We start from the raw sequence: 22,610 nt of genomic DNA on the forward strand, positions 1-22,610 counted from the left end.
ACACTTTTCTCAGCAACTACGAATCACAATTCCTTGATATTTGGTACCAAAGTTCAGCTTGGGGTTCTATATCGTGTAAACCGTTTTCAGATCTGTCACACATCGACTTCCTGTTTACAGACTAAATGTATTTACGAAACATATGTATCGTGTGGATTTACAAATTTTTCGTAACACTTTTTTCTCAGCAACTACAAATCACAACTGCTTGATATTTGGTACCGAGCTTCAGCTTGGGGTTCTATACCATGTGTACCGTTTTCAGGTCTGTTGTACATCAACTTCCTGGTTACAGACTTAATGTATTTACGAAACATATAACATGGATTTACAAATTTTTCGTAACATTTTTCTCAGCAACTACAAATCACAACTGCTTGATATTTGGTACCGAGCTTCAGCTTGGGGTTCTATACCATGTGTACCGTTTTCAGGTCCGTCGCACATCGACTTCCTGTTTACCGACTGAATGTATTTACAAAACATATAGGGTGAATTTTGACACTATTTCAGAATGACAGTTTACCAAGATGCTGTTTGAAATCCCTGGGTTAATTATTTGTTGAAGTCAACGTTCATAATAAGTGTCCTATTCCTTCGATCGCTTGCGTTCTGATATAAGCGAGAGCGGGGGATACGTAAGTGAGCAATAGCTCACAGTTTATCTTTTTTAGACTGAATGAGAGGCCACTGGTGAAGTGTGTGCGCGTGTGAGGTAATATTATGTCACATGACCTAGACGCTTTTACTAGCGATGCATCTCATTAGATCCGCTTTCCTAATTGGTTTAGCTCATGAGTGCCGTCCAGAGGGGGCAGATCTCAGACAGCCGATTGGCCATCCTGATGAAGACAGCGGAGGAAGGGTTGGACTCGAGAGGACCCGTGTCGGTGGACCGCAGCGGTGGAGGAGTGTGAGAACTTCAGCGAGAACCACAGATCTAACCAGGTGTCCACTGAAAGGCAGAGATTTTTTAAAAAAGAAAGACCTCCTGAGTTCTTTTATTATTTGGAACTTTCAGGTTGTCTTGCGTTTAGCAGAGTTTAGCAGGAACACTTTCATACGAATGTCTGAAAGTGTTCTTTTACACACCGAGGGAACGAATTAAGACAATATTTGCTTGAGAGTGTGCCAAAAACGCATCATCATCATCATCATCATCATTATCACCTGACACTATTTAACCAATCAGAAAATGAGATTTTCAAGATTAAATACACAACTAACAGCTTCTTCGTTAGCGTAGGTGTGATTAACGCCTAGTCATAACCACTGACCAATAACTTAATAACGGCGCCAAACAAGAAGAGAGTCCGTATCGACACACAATGAAACCAAGCAAACGGTTGCAACTTCTAAGTTGACCAAGTCGGGCACTTAGTGCTTGGACCCCGTAATCACTGTTGAATTTATATACAGTTATATACGATTTTAATATTCTTAACTATTCAGCAGTAACACAAAAGCAAAGTTAAAAACACTGATCAGTGATGCAATACAAGAAGTAACCTGCTCTCTCTTGGCACCAAACTTGGTAGGCGGGGTTAAAACCACACCCAGTCAATGTTGTGGTGCTATAATTAGCTATAATGCACATTACATTTACATTCTCATGAGAAACAAGCATCTCCATTCCTTATGATATTATAACGTCTGTCGGTTGAATATTTATCGAACCAAATAACAAGTTATAACTTCCACATTGGCGCTTGGACTCATTAAACACTTAAATTTCGGTAGGATTTTCAGCGTTCTGGCAACCTTGGGTAAATTTTGAGCGAAGGTTGATTGTATCAGCGTGTAGAACACTGCGTGTGATACTGTAGATACTGTTGTATTTTGTTCCTGTTGCTGGTTAGCATGTCCGGTGCGTGACGAGTGTCCCAGCACCTTTATTATCATGTTTCTAGCTGTGCCATTTGGACTGAGTGTCTTGTCCAAAGACTCCTAAATGACTGGCGTAAACGTGTGCGAGATGCTGCGGGCCGAGCTACTGTGATGCACTTTTCCTGCACGTCTTCTCCTCTTCCTGTTCATGTTTACACTTGCTGCACGATTTTACACATCTACTGATACTGATTTTCCAGCACTCCTGCCATTTCAGTTATCTGTTTATATGATATGTCACTGATTCTAAGGGAATAATCGAAATTTGGGACCAAACGAAAGCAAAACGATGCTCCATCACTTGGGCTGCTTGGACCCCGTAATCGCTAACTAGCACAGTCCCGTTGTAATAGTGCTAGCCTGTAGTGTTCGCTTGTGATTTTTTTTTTTGGTATTGAATTAATGTTTTGTTTGTTTGTTTTTTTTCCTCCTGAATACGCACAATGTTTTTGATCCAGTTTTATTCAATCAAAAATCCAGTCAGTCGTAAATCGATTTGTTTGTACGACTTGTTCCTGCTTGTGAGGCTTAATATAATTTTAATCGAATTATTATTATTATTATTATTATTATTATTATAGATGTTTAACAGGATACATAGTGTACTACTGCAGTCTTTAGCAAGTGCTAGCTTTATTACGCATTTATAAAGAATACATTTAATGTGCCTTGTTTTCTATCAAGAGAACACTGGAAATGATTACACAATCGTATATTTTACTATTTTAATTTATTTGTGTAATAATTATACCTATTATTATTATTATTATTATTATTATTATTATTATTCAGACAGTAAATCCTGAGAAAGGCCACTTTTTTTTTTATTGTACCCAGATCTCTGGACACGGTGCGACAGCTGTTCCAGTGTCAGCGTCTGATCCAATAGGGGTTAAATGACCGATTTGTTTGTCATATGTTGTGTCTGGATGAAATTTCACTCCGTTCCTGACTGAGAGAGATGCGTTTCAGGAAAAAATAAATAAATAAATAAATAAAAACTGTACAGTAAATGACTCTGCAACACCTGAGAAATGCAATTATGGAATTAAACACAATGAAAGACAATGAAACATATCTGGTTGCATCATTTGGGGGTTTGGGGTCTTCTTTCGTTCATTTGTGTTCAACGACGTTGATGTCATTTTCCAATACAGATGAAGCAGGTATGTCTCTCTCTCTCTTTCTCTCATATACAGTTCTTCACTTTTCTAATCTAATTGACTTCAAATCCACCGTCTAAATCTATTACACCCTCATTTTGCTGATTGATGAGAATCACACATACTCGGCCCGTCAGCACTGAGGTGTCCCTTTCTTTATCTGCCTGTCCAATAATCCCTCAGACGGCCGGCTCCACGCCGAGGGATGAGGAAGGCCGTGGCGGTGCGATCAGCGCCTAGGACAATGCAATTAAACCACCAGCACAGCCGCGGAGCTGCCGCTAATCCTCGGCCTCGTCTGAGCTGCTGCAAGACTAGCCGTGTCAATCCGGCATGATTGCTTGATTATAATAACCATAATAACCTCGGTATGAGCCTTCGCAGGATCTGTGGCCAGACAGGCCAGAACTAGAAAGAGTGGAGGTCAGGAAATCAGAGCTGAATACCTACTTCGGCTGTTTTAGAGTAACAAGTGATCCTGCGTCTTACTCAATACTCGATATCTCACCATCTCGAAGTTGATTATTTTCCATTTTATCCATAAGCAGGCTATAAACAAAAAACAGCTTGTCATGTGAACAGGAAACCATGTCAGAACGAGACGGTCAGTGACGGCGTAGCTCACTCCGGCCCCGTCTAGTCCAGAAGGAAAGATCTAAACTGGGCCACCTTGCGCAATAAATGTTGCAAGCTATATATAGAAGCGATATCCACCCTAGGAATACCGACCTATTCACCAGAAAGAATCCAACACGGCGAGGAATTGACCGATTTTTGTTGAACTGCTCATTAAGGCTTAATTAGTCCATAACTTCATTAATAATTGTAATGAAGTAAATCTGGGTAGAAGTTCTATGCACCCTAGGTACCCCTACCTTCCTGCCAGGAAGAATCAAAATCAGTGAAGAATTGAGGCAGAAGAAGTGATTTTCGTGTGGAAACTGCTCGTTAGGGATTGATTAATTAATTCATATCTTCAATTATATATTAATTGAAATTATGCGCCCCAGGCAGATCTACCTTCCTGCCAAAAAATCGGTGAAGAATTGAGAGAGAAGCAGCGATTTTTGTGAAATGTGGACGATGACCGACAACACGTGATGGCGTAAGTTACAAAGCGCTGAAACTGGAGACTCCTTCGCTCCATCAGTGTCTCTTCATGCATATGGCGTATTCCTCATGAAAGCCTGTGTACGTTGTTACCATTGACACAATAACCAATAACAGGTTCAGACAAGTACGTTAATATAACCTGTGATTATAGACTTGCTGCTGTTATGGAAAATTAATCACCGTCTGACTAATCAGAACGCGGAATTCAGCAGCACCGTGGTGTCCGTTAAGCGCTGGTCCTCGCTTTTTGAAAGAATAACAGTAAACGAACATGCTGCAGCTCTTCTGATTCTCCTTTATCCAATGACGACGGTGACAATTCGATCCTGATAGGCGTGGCTTCTTTTAGGATGACTCCGCCCCCACTGACAAGCCCCAGGGATTCCGTGAACAGCTTGATGAAGATGAAGATGATGTAAATCTTCCGTATGCTACGGTTTTCACACAGTCTCCAGATGTCAGTCCAGTCCAACACTGATGAGAGAGCGACAGCGTTCTCCTCCACCATCATCATCACATCACTTGGAGATGTGTAGAATCTGAAGTCATCATGTTTTGGAGTCCAAACTACTTTATGTTGGGGGTTTTTCCACTTGTCTCTCATTTTCTGTGTTGTTAATAATCAAGGAGCGAATCTATCTGACTCATAACACTTCCAAAACATCCAGCTGGAACCGTGCTGGTTTTGTAACTTCCTGCTACGTCTCCATTTCCTCCCTGAAGATTCAAGAAGAAGGTTATAAACTGATCCCAAACAGAAGATGCGTCTTTGGTGCAACGGAGCATTTTTAATCATATCGAAGATCAGACAAATTACAGGGCATGAAAGCTTTTTTTTTTAAACACTCAGTTACACTCACCGGCCACTAGAAACACCCATCCACCTTCTGTTTTGTTTTCTGCAGTTCTCTAATCAGCCGATCCCTCGACAGCAGCATGATGCATCAAATCACGCAGATACAAATCAAGAGCTTCAGTACATGTTCACAATGTTCAAACATCAGAATGGGAAAAATTGTGATCTCACAGTGAAGTGTGACTTTCTTTCAGTGTGGCATGGGTGTTGGTTTGAGTATTTCAAAAACTGTTGATCTTCCTGGGGTTTTCACACACAATAAGCAGTCTCGAGAAGTTTACACAGAATGGTGCGAAAAACAAAAAACATCAAATGAGTGAACGACAGTTCTGTGGGTGGAAACGTCTTTGGTTTAAGCTGCCAGGAAGGATATAGTAACTCGTATAATCACTCTTTACAACCGTGGTGAGCAGAAAAGCATCTCAGCATGCAACAGCAAACAGAAGAACACATTGGGTTCCACTCCTGCAGCCAAGAACAGCGATCTTAGAATCAACAACAACAAGAAGTTCCTATTAAAGTGGCCGGTGTGTGTATTCATATCATGTTATAAAGCATTCATAAGGTGTAATTTATTCATGAAAACGCATTGTGAATAAGTTGTGTTCATAACAAGAGCCTTTGTACAATGCGTCATAACTCCTTTTTGTTCCTTTCGACTTTTTGAAAGTCTACGACTGAACACAACGCACTCATAAACCAGGGCAGAATTTATTTATGATACTGTATATGGTGATATAAACACTTACGAACACTGCTTTCTGTTAATTTATTTATATAACTGGATTACTAACAGTGCTATAAATGTTTCATGATCAATAATTATAACGAGGTGTATAATTCATAATGAATGCATTCCTAGATCAGTTTATATATACAGTTGTGGTCCTTGGACTTTCCCATTGTGTTGTGTGTTGGTCGATCCAATGAGTGCTGTAAACAAAGCCTTTTTATGAAGGCACAGAGATAGACTGGTACCAAAATCCAGAATTGTGACACCCAAAGGCATTTTTGAGACAAAGTCGGCAAACAGTCTTATTTTGTCAATTCGGGTGTGCCGAATTCAAATCTGCAATATGCCGAGCTCTATCTGACCTCTGTTGACCTCTAAAGGTCATTGAACTTTGGGCCTGTAAACGTCTCAGCTGAACCCAGTTTCTCAGCTTTCTAAGGAATGAAATGTACTAAAATGATTAATGAAGTTAGCAAATGGCCTCGTTTGTGAAATGTTTGGGTGCTGAATTCATTTTTCATTTGTAAAACGACATATGACCTCTGATAACCTCAAGGTCATTAAACTTGGCCTATAGGCCTATGCATTTAACGGCATTTTTAAACTGACTTTACTCCCCCAAAAAGAATATGAACAGACAAAAAACAAATAGAAAGGAACAAATACAACATTAAATGCCAGTCCATGTACATGTGACTTACTTTTCACAATGAGAATGCCTCGGCGATCACCTTACATAACATTGCATTACATTTAGCGGTTATTGTTTATACAAAGCTACTGAAAAAAGGACAGATTCAGCAGCATACAAAATGTGGGGGCGTACAGGGGATACAGGTTAATCAGGGTTAGTATATATGAGAGTTTTTTTCTTTGTTGTTTGTTTTTTGTAAAGGCTTTACCCCGTTTAAAACAAAACATTGTGAAAAGTAAGTCACATGTACATGGACTGGCATTTAATGTTGTATTTGTTCCTTTCTATTTGTTTTTTGTCTGTTCATATTCTTTTTGGGGGAGTAAAGTCAGTTTAAAAATGCCGTTAAATGCATAGGCCTATAGGCCAAGTTTAATGACCTTGAGGTTATCAGAGGTCATATGTTGTTTTACAAATGAAAAATGAATTCAGCACCCAAACATTTAACCAACAAGGCCATTTGCTAACTTCATTAATCATTTTAGTACATTTCATTCCTTAGAAAGCTGAGAAACTGGGTTCAGCTGAGACGTTTACAGGCCCAAAGTTCAATGACCTTTAGAGGTCAACAGAGGTCAGATAGAGCTCGGCATATTGCAGATTTGAATTCGGCACACCCAAATTGACAAAATAAGACTGTTTGCCGACTTTGTCTCAAAAATGCCTTTAACTCCTTAAATAAGCACTTTTTTGAATTTTGGTACCAGTCTAAGAAGCTACCAGCTGGAGTCAGTCATGATCACTAACAGGAAGTTAAGAGACCTCGGCCTTGGCAAGATAAGAGACATTTTAGAAGTTTCAGCACCTCTGAATTAATAATCTAAGTGAGCGTATGTACAACCCTGATTCCAAAAAAGTTGGGACAAAGTACAAATTGTAAATAAAAAGGGAATGCAATGATGTGGAAGTTTCAAAATTCCATATTTTATTCAGAATAGAACATAGATGACATATCAAATGTTTAAACTGAGAAAATGTATCATTTAAAGAGAAAAATCAGGTGATTTTAAATTTCATGACAACAACACATCTCAAAAAAGTTGGGACAAGGCCATGTTTCCCATTGTGAGACATCCCCTTTTCTCTTTACAACAGTCTGTAAACGTCTGGGGACTGAGGAGACAAGTTGCTCAAGTTTAGGGATAGGAATGTTAACCCATTCTTGTTTAATGTAGGATTCTAGTTGCTCAACTGTCTTAGGTCCTTTTTGTCGTATCTTCCGTTTTATGATGCACCAAATATTTTCTATGGGTGAAAGATCTGGACTGCAGGCTGGCCAGTTCAGTACCCGGACCCTTCTTCTACGCAGCCATGATGCTGTAATTGATGCAGTATGTGGTTTGGCATTGTCATGTTGGAAAATGCAAGGTCTTCCCTGAAAGAGACGTCGTCTGGATGGGAGCATATGTTGCTCTAGAACCTGGATATACCTTTCAGCATTGATGGTGTCTTTCCAGATGTGTAAGCTGCCCATGCCACACGCACTAATGCAACCCCATACCATCAGAGATGCAGGCTTCTGAACTGAGCGCTGATAACAACTTGGGTCATCCTTCTCCTCTTTAGTCCGAATGACATGGCGTCCCTGATTTCCATAAAGAACTTCAAATTTTGATTCGTCTGACCACAGAATAGTTTTCCACTTTGCCACAGTCCATTTTAAATGAGCCTTGGCCCAGAGAAGACGTCTGCGCTTCTGGATCGTGTTTAGATACGGCTTCTTCTTTGAACTATAGAGTTTTAGCTGGCAACGGCGGATGGCACGGTGAATTGTGTTCACAGATAATGTTCTCTGGAAATATTCCTGAGCCCATTTTGTGATTTCCAATACAGAAGCATGCCTGTATGTGATGCAGTGCCGTCTAAGGGCCCGAAGATCACGGGCACCCAGTATGGTTTTCCGGCCTTGACCCTTATGCACAGAGATCCTTCCAGATTCTCTGAACCTTTTGATGATATTATGCACTGTAGATGATGATATGTTCAAACTCTTTGCAATTTTACACTGTTGAACTCCTTTCTGATATTGCTCCACTATTTTTCGGCGCAGAATTAGGGGGATTGGTGATCCTCTTCCCATCTTTACTTCTGAGAGCCGCTGCCACTCCAAGATGCTCTTTTTATACCCAGTCATGTTAATGACCTATTGCCAATTGACCTAATGAGTTGCAATTTGGTCCTCCAGCTGTTCCTTTTTTGTACCTTTAACTTTTCCAGCCTCTTATTGCCCCTGTCCCAACTTTTTTGAGATGTGTTGCTGTCATGAAATTTCAACGAGCCAATATTTGGCATGAAATTTCAAAATGTCTCACTTTCGACATTTGATATGTTGTCTATGTTCTATTGTGAATACAATATCAGTTTTTGAGATTTGTAAATGATTGCATTCCGTTTTTATTTACAATTTGTACTTTGTCCCAACTTTTTTGGAATCGGGGTTGTACATTTTTGACCCTGTATGTATAGTTTTGACTCTGTTGATTTCAGAAAACCCAAAGAAAATTAAAACTTGTGCACCAAATTCTAGTGTTTTTATTTTTAATTAAAGCTGTATACTGTACAATCATTCTGCCACAGAAAAAGAACAGTTCAAAGAAATTACTGAAAGCCCAAATATTGACATGACATTCATATCCAAGATGACATTCATGTCACTGTATGTAAACTTCTGACCACAACTGTACATAGTACGTATATATATATATATATATATATATATATATATATATATATATATACACACTAGTGCATCTCAAAAAATTAGAATATTGTGAAAAAGTTCAATATTTTCCATCAGTTATTTAAGAAAGTGAAAATGTTATATATTATAGACTCATTACACATAAACTAAAATGTTTCAAGCATTTTTCTATTTTAATTTTAATCAGTATGGCATACAGTACAAAAACATTAAAAAAAAACCATCTCAAAATATTAGAATATTTCATTTCGAGTTTGAGTAAAACAGTATGAACACAGTGTATCTCTCGGTCTAGTTTAGTACACACAACCACAATCATGGGGAAGACTGCTGACTTGACTGTTGTCCAGAAGATGATCACTGATGCCCTCCACAAGGAGGGGAAGCCACAAAAGGTCATTGCTGAAAAGGGTGGCTGGAAAAGGTGCACAAGCAACAGGGATGGCCGCAGTCTTGAGAGGATTGTCAAGAAAAGTTGATTCAAGAACTTGGGAGAGCTTCACAAGGAGTGGACTGAGGCTGGTGTCAGTGTATCAAGACCCATCACGAACAGACATCTTCAAGAAAGGGGCTACAACTTTCGCATTCCTAATATCAAGCTACTCCTGAGCCAGAGACAATGTCAGAAGTGTCTTATCTGGGCTAAGGAGAGAAAGAAATGGACTGTCGCTCAGTGGTCCAAAGTCCTCTTTTCAGATGAAAGTACATTTTGCATTTAATTTGGAAATCACGGTTCTAGAGTCTGGAGGAAGAGTGGAGAGGCACAGAATCCAAGGTGTTTGAAGCCCAGTGTGAAGTTTCCACAGTCTGTGATGATTTGGGGTGCCATGTCATCTGCTGGTGTTGGTCCACTGTATTTTATCAAGTCCAAAGTCAACACAGCCATCTACCAGGAGATTTTAGAGCACTTCATGCTTCCGTCTGCTGATGAGCTTTTTGGAGATGCTGATTTCCTTTTCCAGCAGGACTTAGCACCTACCCACAGTGCCAAAACTACTACCAAATGGTTTGCTGACCATGATATTACTGTCAGGCTTTCGTCTAAACGGGGGAACAGGGGCGCTACGCCCTCTTACTCTCGGCGTGCGCCCCCTTACCGACTCCGTGAAAACATCCCAGCAACACTACGTGACAATGTGTCTGATCATCAAATACGTTATAATTGCTCCAAAAATATTCCAATCATAGTAGATACACAGCCAGACGGTGCAAAAACAATCTGAATTGGCGTTTTCCAGACTGAGGCGCCATGTTGTTTAGTTGTTTACTTGTCGCGGCTGCTCTCGCGAGATTTGACATGGGTTACATACAAGGTCAGCTGACTTGTAGCGCGAGATTTCTCGAGACTGAATGACCTTTCACCCACCGGCGCAGGAGCTTTTGACAGAAGTAGTTCGCGAGTTGTTTTTGTTGACACTTGGGCATTTAAAGATGTCATCCCGCGGCACGAAGCGGAAGAAAGCCAAAGACTGTCCGGGGCAGAAGAAGATTAGGCCAAATTTAAAAAAAAAAAAAAAAAAAAAAAAAAAAAAGTGTGTTTCCGGTAACCCGACCGATCGAGAATTTCCGCGTCGAAATTGCCGACTGTAAAGTTTTTATTACAAATTTCCCTCGATATTTTAGTGTAAGCGGCGTTAGTTTGTCATAATTTTTTGTTTCAACGCATTCAAGTTGTGAAAGAAACGATAAAAAGTAAAATGTTTCGCCACTTCTATCAGCCCTCCTCCATAAACTGAGCCGAGCCGCCATTTTGAATCCTCATTCAAGGTTGTAATGCAAATTGCTTCCTTTTCAGTATACAAGTGCACTTCCATGGCAGGGAAAAACACTACATTTTGCTGCCTATGTAGTCCCCTATTTATACAAATAGGAGTCATTCAGGATTCAGCCATGTTTTTTGCTCAACCCAAGTTCTACAGTAGGCTTGGCTAGGCCGTCTGCTTTTAATGGAAGTAGCCTAGCCAAGGACGTTATTTTCACGTTATTTCTTGATAAGGTGTTTTCACGTTATTACATGAAAATATCATGAAATATCGCTTCCATAGATCATAACTCGAACTCTCGCGATATTTTTTTTATTCATTTAAAGATTTAAAATACTTATTTTATGATGTGTGGTATAAAGGATTCTGTGCCAAAATACTATTTTGTAAGATGTTTACTTGTGTTAATTTTTTCGAACAAAATAAAAAAAAATTAAGGAAAAAAAAAAAAACCTTTCCTACCTACCGACCTTATTTTAGTATTTCATGTTACCGGAAACACACTTTTTTTTTTTTTTGGCCTTACTTCTTTTTCAATGTTGACAGACAATTTGTTACAATTTCCCTCTCAGATAGCCTCAGAATGTCCCATTGGAGCATTTTTCAAAGGCTTTGCACGGCGGGGGGGAGGAGGGGGGGGGACAACCGGCACCATCCCCCCCCCGCTTCGCTCCCTCGCCATGGTGAGCGCCCTCATACTAAATTTTTCTAGAAAAAACCCTGTTACTGTGTTTGATTGGCCAGCCAACTTGCCTGACCTGAACCCCACAGAGAATCTATGGGGTATTGTCAAGAGGAAGATGAGAAACACCCGACCCAAAAATACAGATACGCTGAAGGCCACTATCAAAGCAACCTGGGCTTCAGTAACACCTCAGCAGTGCCACAGACTGATCACCTCCATGCCACACCGCATTGATACAGTAATTCATGGTAAAGGAGCCCCAACCAAGTATTGAGTGTATAAATGAATATACTTTTCAGAAGCTGGACATTTCTGTATTGTAAATCCTTTTTTTGATTGATCTGAGGGAATATTCTAATAATTTGAGATACTGGTTTTCTGATTTTCATGAGCTATAAGCCATAATCATCAAAATTAAAACAAAAAAGGCTTTAAACATTTCACTTTACATGTAATGAATATAGAATATATGAAAGTTTACCTTTTTGAATTAAACTATGAAAAAAAGGAACTTTTTCATGGTATTCTAATTTTTTGAGATGCACTAGTGTGTAGAAAGTGAAATTTTTTTTACATTTTTTATCTATTTAAAGCTTTTCAAATACAAACAACACAGTATTTGTTGTGTGAGGACGTGTGTTAATCCCTGAATGACAGAGCTCAGGAGGATTTCCCTCATTGAAACGGCATTGTGGGTCGTGAAGGAATTTGCTCTCTCGGTTCCTTTCAGAAATATCTTGCCGCTGTCCCGCACTGAGCTCAAGGCCACTTTTTGTTTTTGGCGAAACATGTTTTTCGCTTCCCACACGCTCCATCAGCCAGTAGTGGGAAACTGGCGCGGTTATCCGACCCACATGAACGATTTACACTGAAATGCACACACTCCATCAGAATCACACTTATAAAGTACACTCCCCGGACACTTTATTAGGAACTTGTGGTTGATTCTAATTCTAAGATTCCTGTTCTTGGCTGCAGGAGTGGAACCCAATGTGTCGCATGCTGAGATGCTTTTCTGCTCACCACGGTTGTAAAGAGTGATTATGTAAGTTACTATATCCTTCCTGGCAAAAAAGCTCGAACCACCTCAAATCTGTCCATTTTCCTCTGACCTCTCTTATCAACAAGGTCTTTGTTTTGTTTCCACCCACAGAACTGTCGCTCACTCACTCGATGTTTTTTTGTTTTCTGCACCATTCTGTTGTGTGTGAAAACCGCAGGAGATCAGCAGTTTCTGAAATACTCATACCAGTAGTCCATCTGGCTCAAACCAACACCCATGCTACAGTGAAAGAAAGTCACACTTCACTGTGAGATCACAATTTTTCCCATTCTGATGTTTGAACATCGTGAACATTAACCGAAGCTCTTGATTTGGATCTGCATGATTTGACGCAAGAGATCGGCTGATTAGAGAACTGCGTAAACATTTTGAAAACACGTTCTAGTGTTGCATAATGGATTTGCTCAGTATGGACGGAAATAAAGGTTAATTTATTTCACTAATTTTTTGGAAGAAGCCTCCAATTTTAGTGGAAAAGCTAAGTCTTGGTCTCGGGACAGAGGAGTTTACTCTTTGCGGTTGCTCTGTAACAGAACATGACAAGCTGCGTTGTTGTTGTTTTTTGTTTTTAATTTAGTTTTGCCTTATTAACGAGAGAGAATGAAAAAGAGGCTGGTGAGGAAATGACTGCTGCTGTAATGTAAGTAGAATAGGAACTGATTTTTTTCCATGTCTTTCGCTAATAACTGAGACTGAGATTTGCATGTCTTTGATACTTTAAAATAATTCACGATAAATGTTTTGCTGTTCAGAGTTACGGTGACTCCTCTCCTTTTGATTACTTTTAAATAAGTTACTTTTAAATGCTTTTTTACTTTTAAAAGCATCGACACTTTTTAACTTTGACTCATCACTCGCTGTCTGTATTTACACTCTTGGAAGATGCTCATATCTAAAGAGATGTAAAAAAAAAAAAACATGCTGAAAGTTCTGCTCTGAAGCAAAGTTCTGCTCAGTAATGGTGTAGTTGTACTGTCGTTATACGCCAGGATATGAGGGTGAGGTTAACCTGGAGCAGACCGCAGTCCCCGGGCCTCAGCGCTGACAAACCTGTCAGTACCTGAACCAGGGAAAAAAATAGATTAGATCCCAATTAGAGCTCTTTCTCGTGCTGCTGTTAAAAGCAGGCGAGTCAAAGCTTGAGTAAAGGTCATCAGGAGATTTGAGTGACAGCTCCGGCGTCCTCAGCTCCTAATTTCCACTGTTTTCTGGACGTGTCTGGATCCAACAACCACCAAGAGCCATTAATTTCCAGGAGTAACGGGTTACAGAGCTGGCCGACGTACGGAGACGTGTTCTCCAACCACGGCAAGTGTCAAGAAGGGATTAGGGAGCGTGTAAGTGCAGCAGGGATCAAATCTGTGGACATCTGGTCATACATTACAGCCGAGCTGTCCGAAAGTCAGTCCACCTCCAGGAACACATTGGAACCATGATAAAGGCTAAACATGAGGTACGTAGTGTGTTTGATATTTCAACCCACAATTTAAACATTTGTCCCTTTTCAGTCCGTTCTGTTTATCTTCATGAAGTGCTGATGTAGTCGGGATTTAACTGAATCTATGGACACTGTTCGGATTGAAGAGATCTGAAAAGTGGGTGGAGTTTTCGGTTTGTTTGTTTTTTCTTCTTCTTTTCTTTTTGAAAGCTTGCCCGCTTCAGGGACCGAGATCCTTCTGGAGGAGATGAAACCCAAAAAGAAAGAAAAGCATTGTTTATGTTAATGCTGAGCTGTAAAGAGCGGGTCACTAAAGGTCATGGTGGAGGATTGCCTGATTTGAGAACGACTTGAAACTAACCTGAAATGTTGAGGAATAGGAAAAGGTTCATGTCTTCTTCTTCTTCTTCTTCTTCTAAGCTCGGCTCTTTTGAGGGGAATCCCAGCTCACAAAACTTTATTTTAAAAGAGTGGTACATGATAGCAATGGGAGATGAATTATTAGCTCATCCAGCCAACAAGTGATGAGTTTATGCTATCATGTGTTGTCCGGCGTCCGTCCGGCGTCGTCCACATTTCACGAAAATCGCTTCTTCTCTCTCAATTCTTCACCGATTTTGATTCTTTTTGGCAGGAACGTAGGTCTGCCTGAGGTGCATATAGATAACTTCTACCCAAATTTGTGTAATTGCAATTAATATATAATTGAAGATATGGAGTAATTAAGCCCTAACGAGCAGTTTCCACACAAATCACTTCTTGTCTCTTAATTCTTCACCGATTTTGGTTCTTTCTGGTATGAAGGTAGGGGTACCTAGGGTGCATATAACTTCTACCCAGAAGGGGGGTAGTACTCATTATGTGTACTATACAGTTAAAGTTCCCATATACTCCTCATGTAGATTATGTTGACTTTTGACTTGACTTAAAGACTCAGGTTTAAAGATTTGAGACTTGACTTGGACTCTCAGGTAAAGACTTGAGACTTGGACTCTTAGGTAAAGACTCAAGACTTGACTTGGACCATAAGGTAAAGACTTGATACTTGACTTGAAGGTAAAGGCTCAAGATTTGACTTGGACTCTAAGGTAAAGATTCGAGACTTGACTTTGACTCTAAGGTAAAGACTCGAGACTTAGACTCTTAGGTAAAGACTCAAGACTTGACTTGGACCATAAGGTAAAGACTCAATACTTGACTTGAAATTAAAGACTGAAGACTTGACATGGACTCTCAGGTAAAGACTTGAGACTTGGACTCTTAGGTAAAGACTCAAGACTTGACTTGGACTCCCAGGGTGGATATAGCTTCTATATATAGCTTGTATATAGTGTATATAGCTTGCAACATTTATTGGCCCACTTTAGATCGTTCCTTCTGGACTAAATGGGGCCGGAGTGAGCTACACCATCATTGACGGTCTCATTATTATCATTCAAGTGATTTTTTACACCATTTTGATTGGCTGAGCAAACTGCAAATAACTGCCTATAAATAATGTTCTGCTCATGCACAGGTGCTCCACACTTTTGTCAACGTGGCTCGCTTCCCAAAATTGACAGACAGTGAGTTGGCTTCTTTTGTTGAAAGTAAAAACAGTGAAAACACACACACAAAAAAAACCCCTCGTCGCTTGAACTTTATAATCAGTATTTTTTTTTTAACTGAATGATAAAACAATTATTGAACTCGGTTTTCACAAAATATCGTGATTTGTTTGTTTCTGCCTTCGGCATTGGCAAATAATTGCTTGCGAGACGCTAACAACTCACAATATTTTGTGAAAACCTCATCCAATAAATTGCTTATCATTCAGTTTCAGCGTTTACTGAGCTCCAGTAAAAAAATCGTATCTCATCTCATTATCTGTAGCCGCTTTATCCTGTTCTACAGGGTCGCAGGCAAGCTGGAGCCTATCCCAGCTGACTACGGGCGAAAGGCGGGGTACACCCTGGACAAGTCGCCAGGTCATCACAGGGCTGACACATAGACACAGACAACCATTCACACTCACATTCACACCTACGCTCAATTTAGAGTCACCAGTTAACCTAACCTGCATGTCTTTGGACTGTGGGGGAAACCGGAGCACCCGGAGGAAACCCACGCAGACACGGGGAGAACATGCAAACTCCGCACAGAAAGGCCCTCGCCGGCCACGGGGCTCGAACCCGGACCTTCTTGCTGTGAGGCGACAGCGCTAACCACTACACCACCGTGCCGCCTAAAAAATCATATTTCTGTACAAATGAAGGAAACACAACACACTATTTAATTCATTTTTAAAGTATTGTAGAAGTCATCTTTTCAGTCCTTTCACTGCTCGTCATTCTTGAATAATTGTTCTGCGGTGTTCTTGAAAGAAAATGTTCTCAGGCATTATAACGAAATCCAGATTAAAGGACCTGATTTTGAGTCGGGTCAGCGCTGTAAACACGTCCCAGCTTTAGAACAAATTCTGGTCACATATTGGTGACTTTTCTGATCTTTCTGAAATGGAACAAAAATCTGATAAAATATAGAAATATCAGATGGCTGTTGTTGTTGTCAGCAGTAGCCTAAATACTAATCTGATTAGGCAAAGATGTTGTTCTTGTTGTGAAACGTAGCTGATGTTAGCTTGTTTACTCAGGCACATTAGATAGAAGTCATCTTTCCAGAAAGTTCCTCAGGGCGTCTGGTTCCGGAGTGAAATAAAGTTTGAACAGTTTTAAGATGCAAATCCAAACAACGGCATTGAGCTCAACTCCTGCGCTAAACCTGGATACACAGGTGTCATGTAGCCTGATGACGAAGTGTTAGCGACACTGCTGACATATTTCTGAAAATTCTGCCATGACATTAAGCTGGAGATGTTCTGCTCTAATGGAGATGCAGGTAAGAAGAACCCACAGTACACTTTACTGGAGACTGTTTTTCCATCACACGTACACCATGAAGGAACTAATGGCAGCATGAGAACCGCAACTGTCTGAGAGGGAGAGGAGGAGAGGAGGAACCAAACACAACAACAACAGATATCACACACATTATTACAGACAGGACAATCCCTGTAAAGACTCAATTCTCTCCGTCATCTGTATTTTATTTTAATACAATTCTGACCTCGAATTATATCCTCCTTTTGTCCATCAATCAACTTCAGCACTCAAACATCGAACACACTTTGAATATGTTATAAATATCGATTTTTTTTTCTAAATATGAGTTTGTTTGGTTTGGTTTTGTAATTGAATTGTTCCATTTACATGTGAATACACGTGTGTTTTTAGTATGCTACGAAACAACTGTTAAAGTGCATATTCTGGACCAATTTCGCTTTTTTTTTTATATGAAAGTATGTCCCTTTACACACTCATCCAGAAGGGTAATTTTTCACAAGGCCATCTGTCTACAGCAGAAAAAAATAAAATGACAAAATGCGTCTGGAAAAATCCCAAGGGAGTCTGGAGCCAGATTCGTGACGTTACCTGCGGAAGCGCCAGCAAGCTGCGAGAGCTTTGCACGGTTTCAGTGCACAGCCTGTGTAGACCCATACATGTCAACCCCTTTGGGCGTCCACCTGTAGTATTAGAGGAAGAAATCCATAAAATCAACATAAAATCCTTATAGCCTTCGAGTCGCACCAAACTTAATAAATAAATAAGTAAATATAACTTGTCTGAGAACTTCGTCCAGCATGTCGAAAATTGCCTCGCCCGTGCCAATATTGCACACGGGCATGTCTATGATTCTTGACTTCGCCCCTCTGTTTATGTCGTAGATCCGCACCAAAACGGCCAGTCACTTGTCCGTCTTTTTGTCATTGGATTCGTCGATCATCAAGGAAAATGGCGACGTCCGGCAGTGCTGGATGATCAGTAGTGTAGCTTCGGGGGCCAAGCTCTTTTTGATTATTTGCGTTGTTTTGGTGCGCCTACAGCTGATAGATTTCGCAATCGTACTGTCCTTGCAAATTCGCGGCAACAGTTCTGTCAGGTGGTCCGCAACAGCTAGCGGCAAATTGTGCTGAGCAATAAAATTACAGATCGTAACTTCTGCTCTTATTACACTTGTTGGTTGATCATCGGTCTTAGGCTTTGCAAACATCGTCATTTGCGGCTGATTCTGTTTCTGGTGCAAATTTCGCTGATGTAGTTTGGACCTCATGTGTTCCCTCACGTCGTAAACTCCAGATGCCGCAACTTTTATATCTCGCACACAAACTGTGCAGTGCGCGTACTCCTCATTTTTCACCTGAACAATGACACCATTAAATGTTTCCTTCCATTCAGGAAGATACCGCCCGCCGTATCTCATTTTCTTTCTCGGCGTTCCCATTCTTTCACTCAGCAGACGCTATTCAAAATCTCTCAGGTGTAAACAATGTCGCTCTGCACAATGAGAAAATCGTTTGAACAATGACCGTTTGTCGCGTTTAAATGCAGATCGTGCGCATGACCGGAACGAGCGAAGTCTCGCAGTCGCGATACTGCACGAGGCTTGAGGAATAAACATCCAGTTTCACATAGTCTGGGTTATCTGCCCCTGCATACACACTGTTCTTTGTCTATAAATCGAGCTTTTGTATGTTTTTGCGACGATCAACTGACGATGTTCAAGTAAGATACACAAAATAAATTTAGGTCAGAAAATGCTGAAAATCCGTAAGACTTGGTTTATACGCCCGTACGCCCTTGAAATGAGCTAAAATCCGTATAATTTCCGGACAATCCGTATAGGTTGACATGTATGTAGACCAAGCGCTCCCATTTCTCTCTCATTGTCCGGCCTTTTGGGAAACGATGAGTGCTAATCCCATCAAGATTGGTGTTGCTACACCCTCCTACGATACATCTGTTAACCATTTTAATAATTACGTGATAACGTTGAAGAAATTTGCAGAAAACCACCAGGTCGTTTTCTCATAAACAAACCAGCGCCGACGTAGGATTCAGAAGGAGGCGTCCCGCACGCGATGTCACGAAAATCAATGTTTCCCGGGAAATCCAAATGCCAAGTTTTTTCAGAGGCGGACCAATTCGCCTCAAATGGCTTGATTTCAACTGAATTTCTCTGGTATTGCGCAAGGTAAAAAAAAATTGCACAAAATGCAAAATGTGACAGATATTTGACCAAAGTTTAATATAAAATAGGAGAATTACATTGATCTTGCTCCTGAATTTACCCGTGATGTGCACTTTAAGACGTTTATTGGACAGTAAATGTCCAATTTAAAATAGATTTTTTTTTTAAATCCTCTCTTACTTTTAAATGAATACATTTAAATTCATATGCGATGATGTACATAATGATCATTTATTAAATCATAATTTACAATCCTGGATTATTTATTTGTGAATTAATTTTTTTTTTTTGCATACATAAAACTTGATTTTATTTGGGGCAGGGTTATTTTCATTTTGAAATTTTTCATTAGTTTTTGTTTTTATTTCATCCTTCAGTTTTGTTTTGTTTTTAATTTCAATTTAGTTTTAGTTAGTTTTACAAGTGCATAAGTAGTTTTAGTTTTAGAGTTTCAGGTATGACTCAGCAAGTTTCTTCTTCTTCTTGTTTGGAGTTTTACAGCAGCCGCCATCATTACTGCCCCCTGCTGGAAGCGGTCTGTTACTGTCTCAAGGGGAAAATGGAAAAAAAAATGAAAACAAAACTGATTTTACCTGCAATTCTATTTCATTTTAGTTCGTGTTGAATTGTTCATTGTAGTTTTTATTTTGTTTTTTTAAAACTGTCTTTTCATTTTTATTTTTTACTTCAGTTAATGAAATTATTTTTTCTCTGCTAGTTTTAGTTTTAGTCTTAGTTTCCGTTAACTATAGTAACCCTGATTTCGGGATGCTAATCACCAAGTATGGTTTCTGTAATTCAAAGCATTCGATCAAATCTTAATTTTTAATTAACCGTTAAAAAGCGTTTCCAGACAAACAATATTGATACAAGTATTTATTGTAGAGATCTTTTTATGTGTATCATTATTTAAAAAAAAAACAACTTGGATGCATCAAGGGCTGAAGAAAAAGTTGTTAGTCTCCTGCCAGACGTGTAAAATCAGATTTCTGCGATGTAATCCATGCGTACTGAAGGAGTAAGCGCTAACCCTCCATCCTGCTATTAATAGTCAAACAGTTTTATTAGCGGCTTGTGAAAAGAGCCGTGGAACTCGGCACCACTATTGTGAGCGGCCGTATTTCTTACAGGTGTTAGTGCGATTATAGTGCTATTTATTTTTGCATCCTCATCATCATCATCATTATTATTATTATTATTACTGGCCTGGGATAATGCCTTTAGCGGACCTGCCTGAGTGAAAGGAGCGGTGAAGGAGAATAATAATGTCTGCAGCGGAAGTTGCCTGAGTCAACAATGTCGGCTTTGAGACAATGACGTCAGTGGGACGGGAATAGCCGCCGGCTAATGTGTGCAAATAGCAGAAGGAAGGCCTGAGAACATAATTTACTACAAATGTGGAGAGATTTTTAATCCAAGAATACAGTTGGTTGTGTTTGGTGTTTAATACTTTATGGAATGGAAATGATTAATATTCCACCCTGAGCACGCTTGGATTGAAATATCGGTGAAATCTGGCGCTGATTTGTTGGTTGGTGTTGTGTTATCTATCATGAAGAACAGAACAGCCAAAAAAACCCAACAGGAGCTTGTTTCCTCACTCTTCCTCATTCTTTTCCAGTGAGGTCTTGCTGCAGACTTTGGTCTCGAAATCCCAGAATGCAGTGCAGCTCAAGTCGTACACACTGAGTTCGCTGAGATGATGATCTACGACGGAGCTGAAGCTGTTCGAGCAGAGTGCAAAGATGAGGAGCTGAAAGAGCTGGACAGACTCGAGGACTAAAGCGCTGCTGCATCGCTCTCTTTGAATAGGATTAAAGTGCACTGGGATTTATTGGGAAATCTAGAAAACCTCAGGAATTAACTCAGGAATTTCGATATACGGTACATAAATCCTAGATCATGTTCATTATTCAAGACATTAAAACTGTTCAGATTTTTCAAGTGTAGGCCATAAAAAGAATTTTCCCCGACACCCAATTATTTTTGTTTGGTGACTGAAAGCTATTGAATTCGAATCACAGACTTTCAAATGTATTAGGTTTTTTAAAAACATAGAACAATTAATGACTTTAAGGCCACGTGGCCCTAAATTCTCCGCTATTTTTTCCTGCTTCACCATGACCCAATTCAAGACACTACATCATGCATGACATCACGTGGTGGGCTTTCACCGTTCACTCAAGGCATTGTGGGATGCAAATTTGAAACAGGAGAGAAAAATGGAGGACGTGAGTGTGCAAATGAAACGTGAAAGATCGACAACAGTAACGGAAAGAAAGCGAGAAGAAAAGACGTTATGTTCTATACGAAGGAAAGGAAATGCAGGACCAAACTAATAAATATCGGCGCTCAGCGAGCACCTTGGTGTGATCAGCTGTTCGTTTAGCGACAGAATGATGGAACTGTCAGTGCACGCTCAAAGGGAAACCTGCGCATGTGCACACACACGGACTTCCTCTGTCTGCTTGACTGCGCAAAGTGATCGATTTCACGCACATTATTTGCTTTAATCCCCTCAAATTAAATAACTTCCCAGCCACAGAACAGAACGTCCTGATATTTTGTGAGATATTACAGAAATAAACAAATATCACAATCACCACATTTCAGACAGAACTAAATTTCACCGATTTTGAAAAATGAAATCGAACAGCTGTTTCGCTTTAAGAATGTTTTTCGTTTAGCTGGAGAACCCTAAAATATCACAAACCTCGTTTAATCATAATCTGCACGTGTAAATATTATTAACACAGAACTACGTTTGAGCACACGGCTCTAAATTTGCTGAGAATTGAGACATTATCTGTCAGGCAGAGCGGATTGTACACAGCCGGGGTCATCAGGGGCTCCTGGGAGTAATTGGAGAAGGTTGAATAAAAATCTCAATCCCATTCTTTCTGCTTATACACACACGCTTGCAGAGGGCACTGGTGTGTCAGGTGCTCCTAATTGCCAAGGAGCAGGTCTTAATTTAACAGGCGGGACAGAGGTCATTATCATGCGAGCTGCAGCCATCCGGGATGTTTGCATCGCTATCACAGGCTTTCTCATCAACGAGCCTTTAATTAGTCTTAATTAGAATTAGCCCGAGTCAGCAGGGAACGCCGGGCCCCAGTGAAACAAGCTCACAATCCGAAAGAGGAATAATAATAATAATAATAGCATCCATCTCATTCTTCGCTTTGTGCCTCTTACTCGCTAAACTGATTTGGTCAAAACGAATATCCTCATGGTATTAATTAAACAGGGAACGTCTTGTTATGGAGCGTGGGGAAGGACAGACACCCCCTTTCTCCATCACATTACATTAACACACACACACGAGCTCTCTGCTTCTCTCTTCTCCAGTTTACATACAGTTCATTTCAAATGACATCCATTTACACTACCGTTCAAAAGTTTGGGGTCACTTTGAAATGTCCTTATTTTTGAAAGAAAAGCACT

General features: G+C 40.1%; 1 protein-coding gene across 3 annotated transcripts in view; it reads left to right on the forward strand.

The window, feature by feature from the left end:
• gpd2 (glycerol-3-phosphate dehydrogenase 2 (mitochondrial)) overlaps window positions 1-2,960 on the forward strand; it is a 54,007-nt gene extending 51,047 nt beyond the window's left edge. Inside the window, exons 17-18 of one of the 3 annotated variants that reach the window (XM_060918660.1) lie at window positions 792-948; window positions 2,725-2,960. In XM_060918660.1, the coding sequence (XP_060774643.1) occupies window positions 792-917 (126 nt within the window). In that variant the 3' untranslated portion in view covers window positions 918-948; window positions 2,725-2,960. Of the gene's footprint in view, window positions 1-791 lie in introns of all 3 variants that reach the window. The other 2 variants (XM_060918659.1, XM_060918661.1) reach the window with 2 other exon arrangements.
• The last annotated feature ends 19,650 nt before the right edge of the window (window positions 2,961-22,610 follow it).

The sequence above is a fragment of the Neoarius graeffei genome, chromosome 4 (assembly GCF_027579695.1).
Source record: "Neoarius graeffei isolate fNeoGra1 chromosome 4, fNeoGra1.pri, whole genome shotgun sequence".
Taxonomy (NCBI): Eukaryota; Metazoa; Chordata; class Actinopteri; order Siluriformes; family Ariidae; genus Neoarius; species Neoarius graeffei.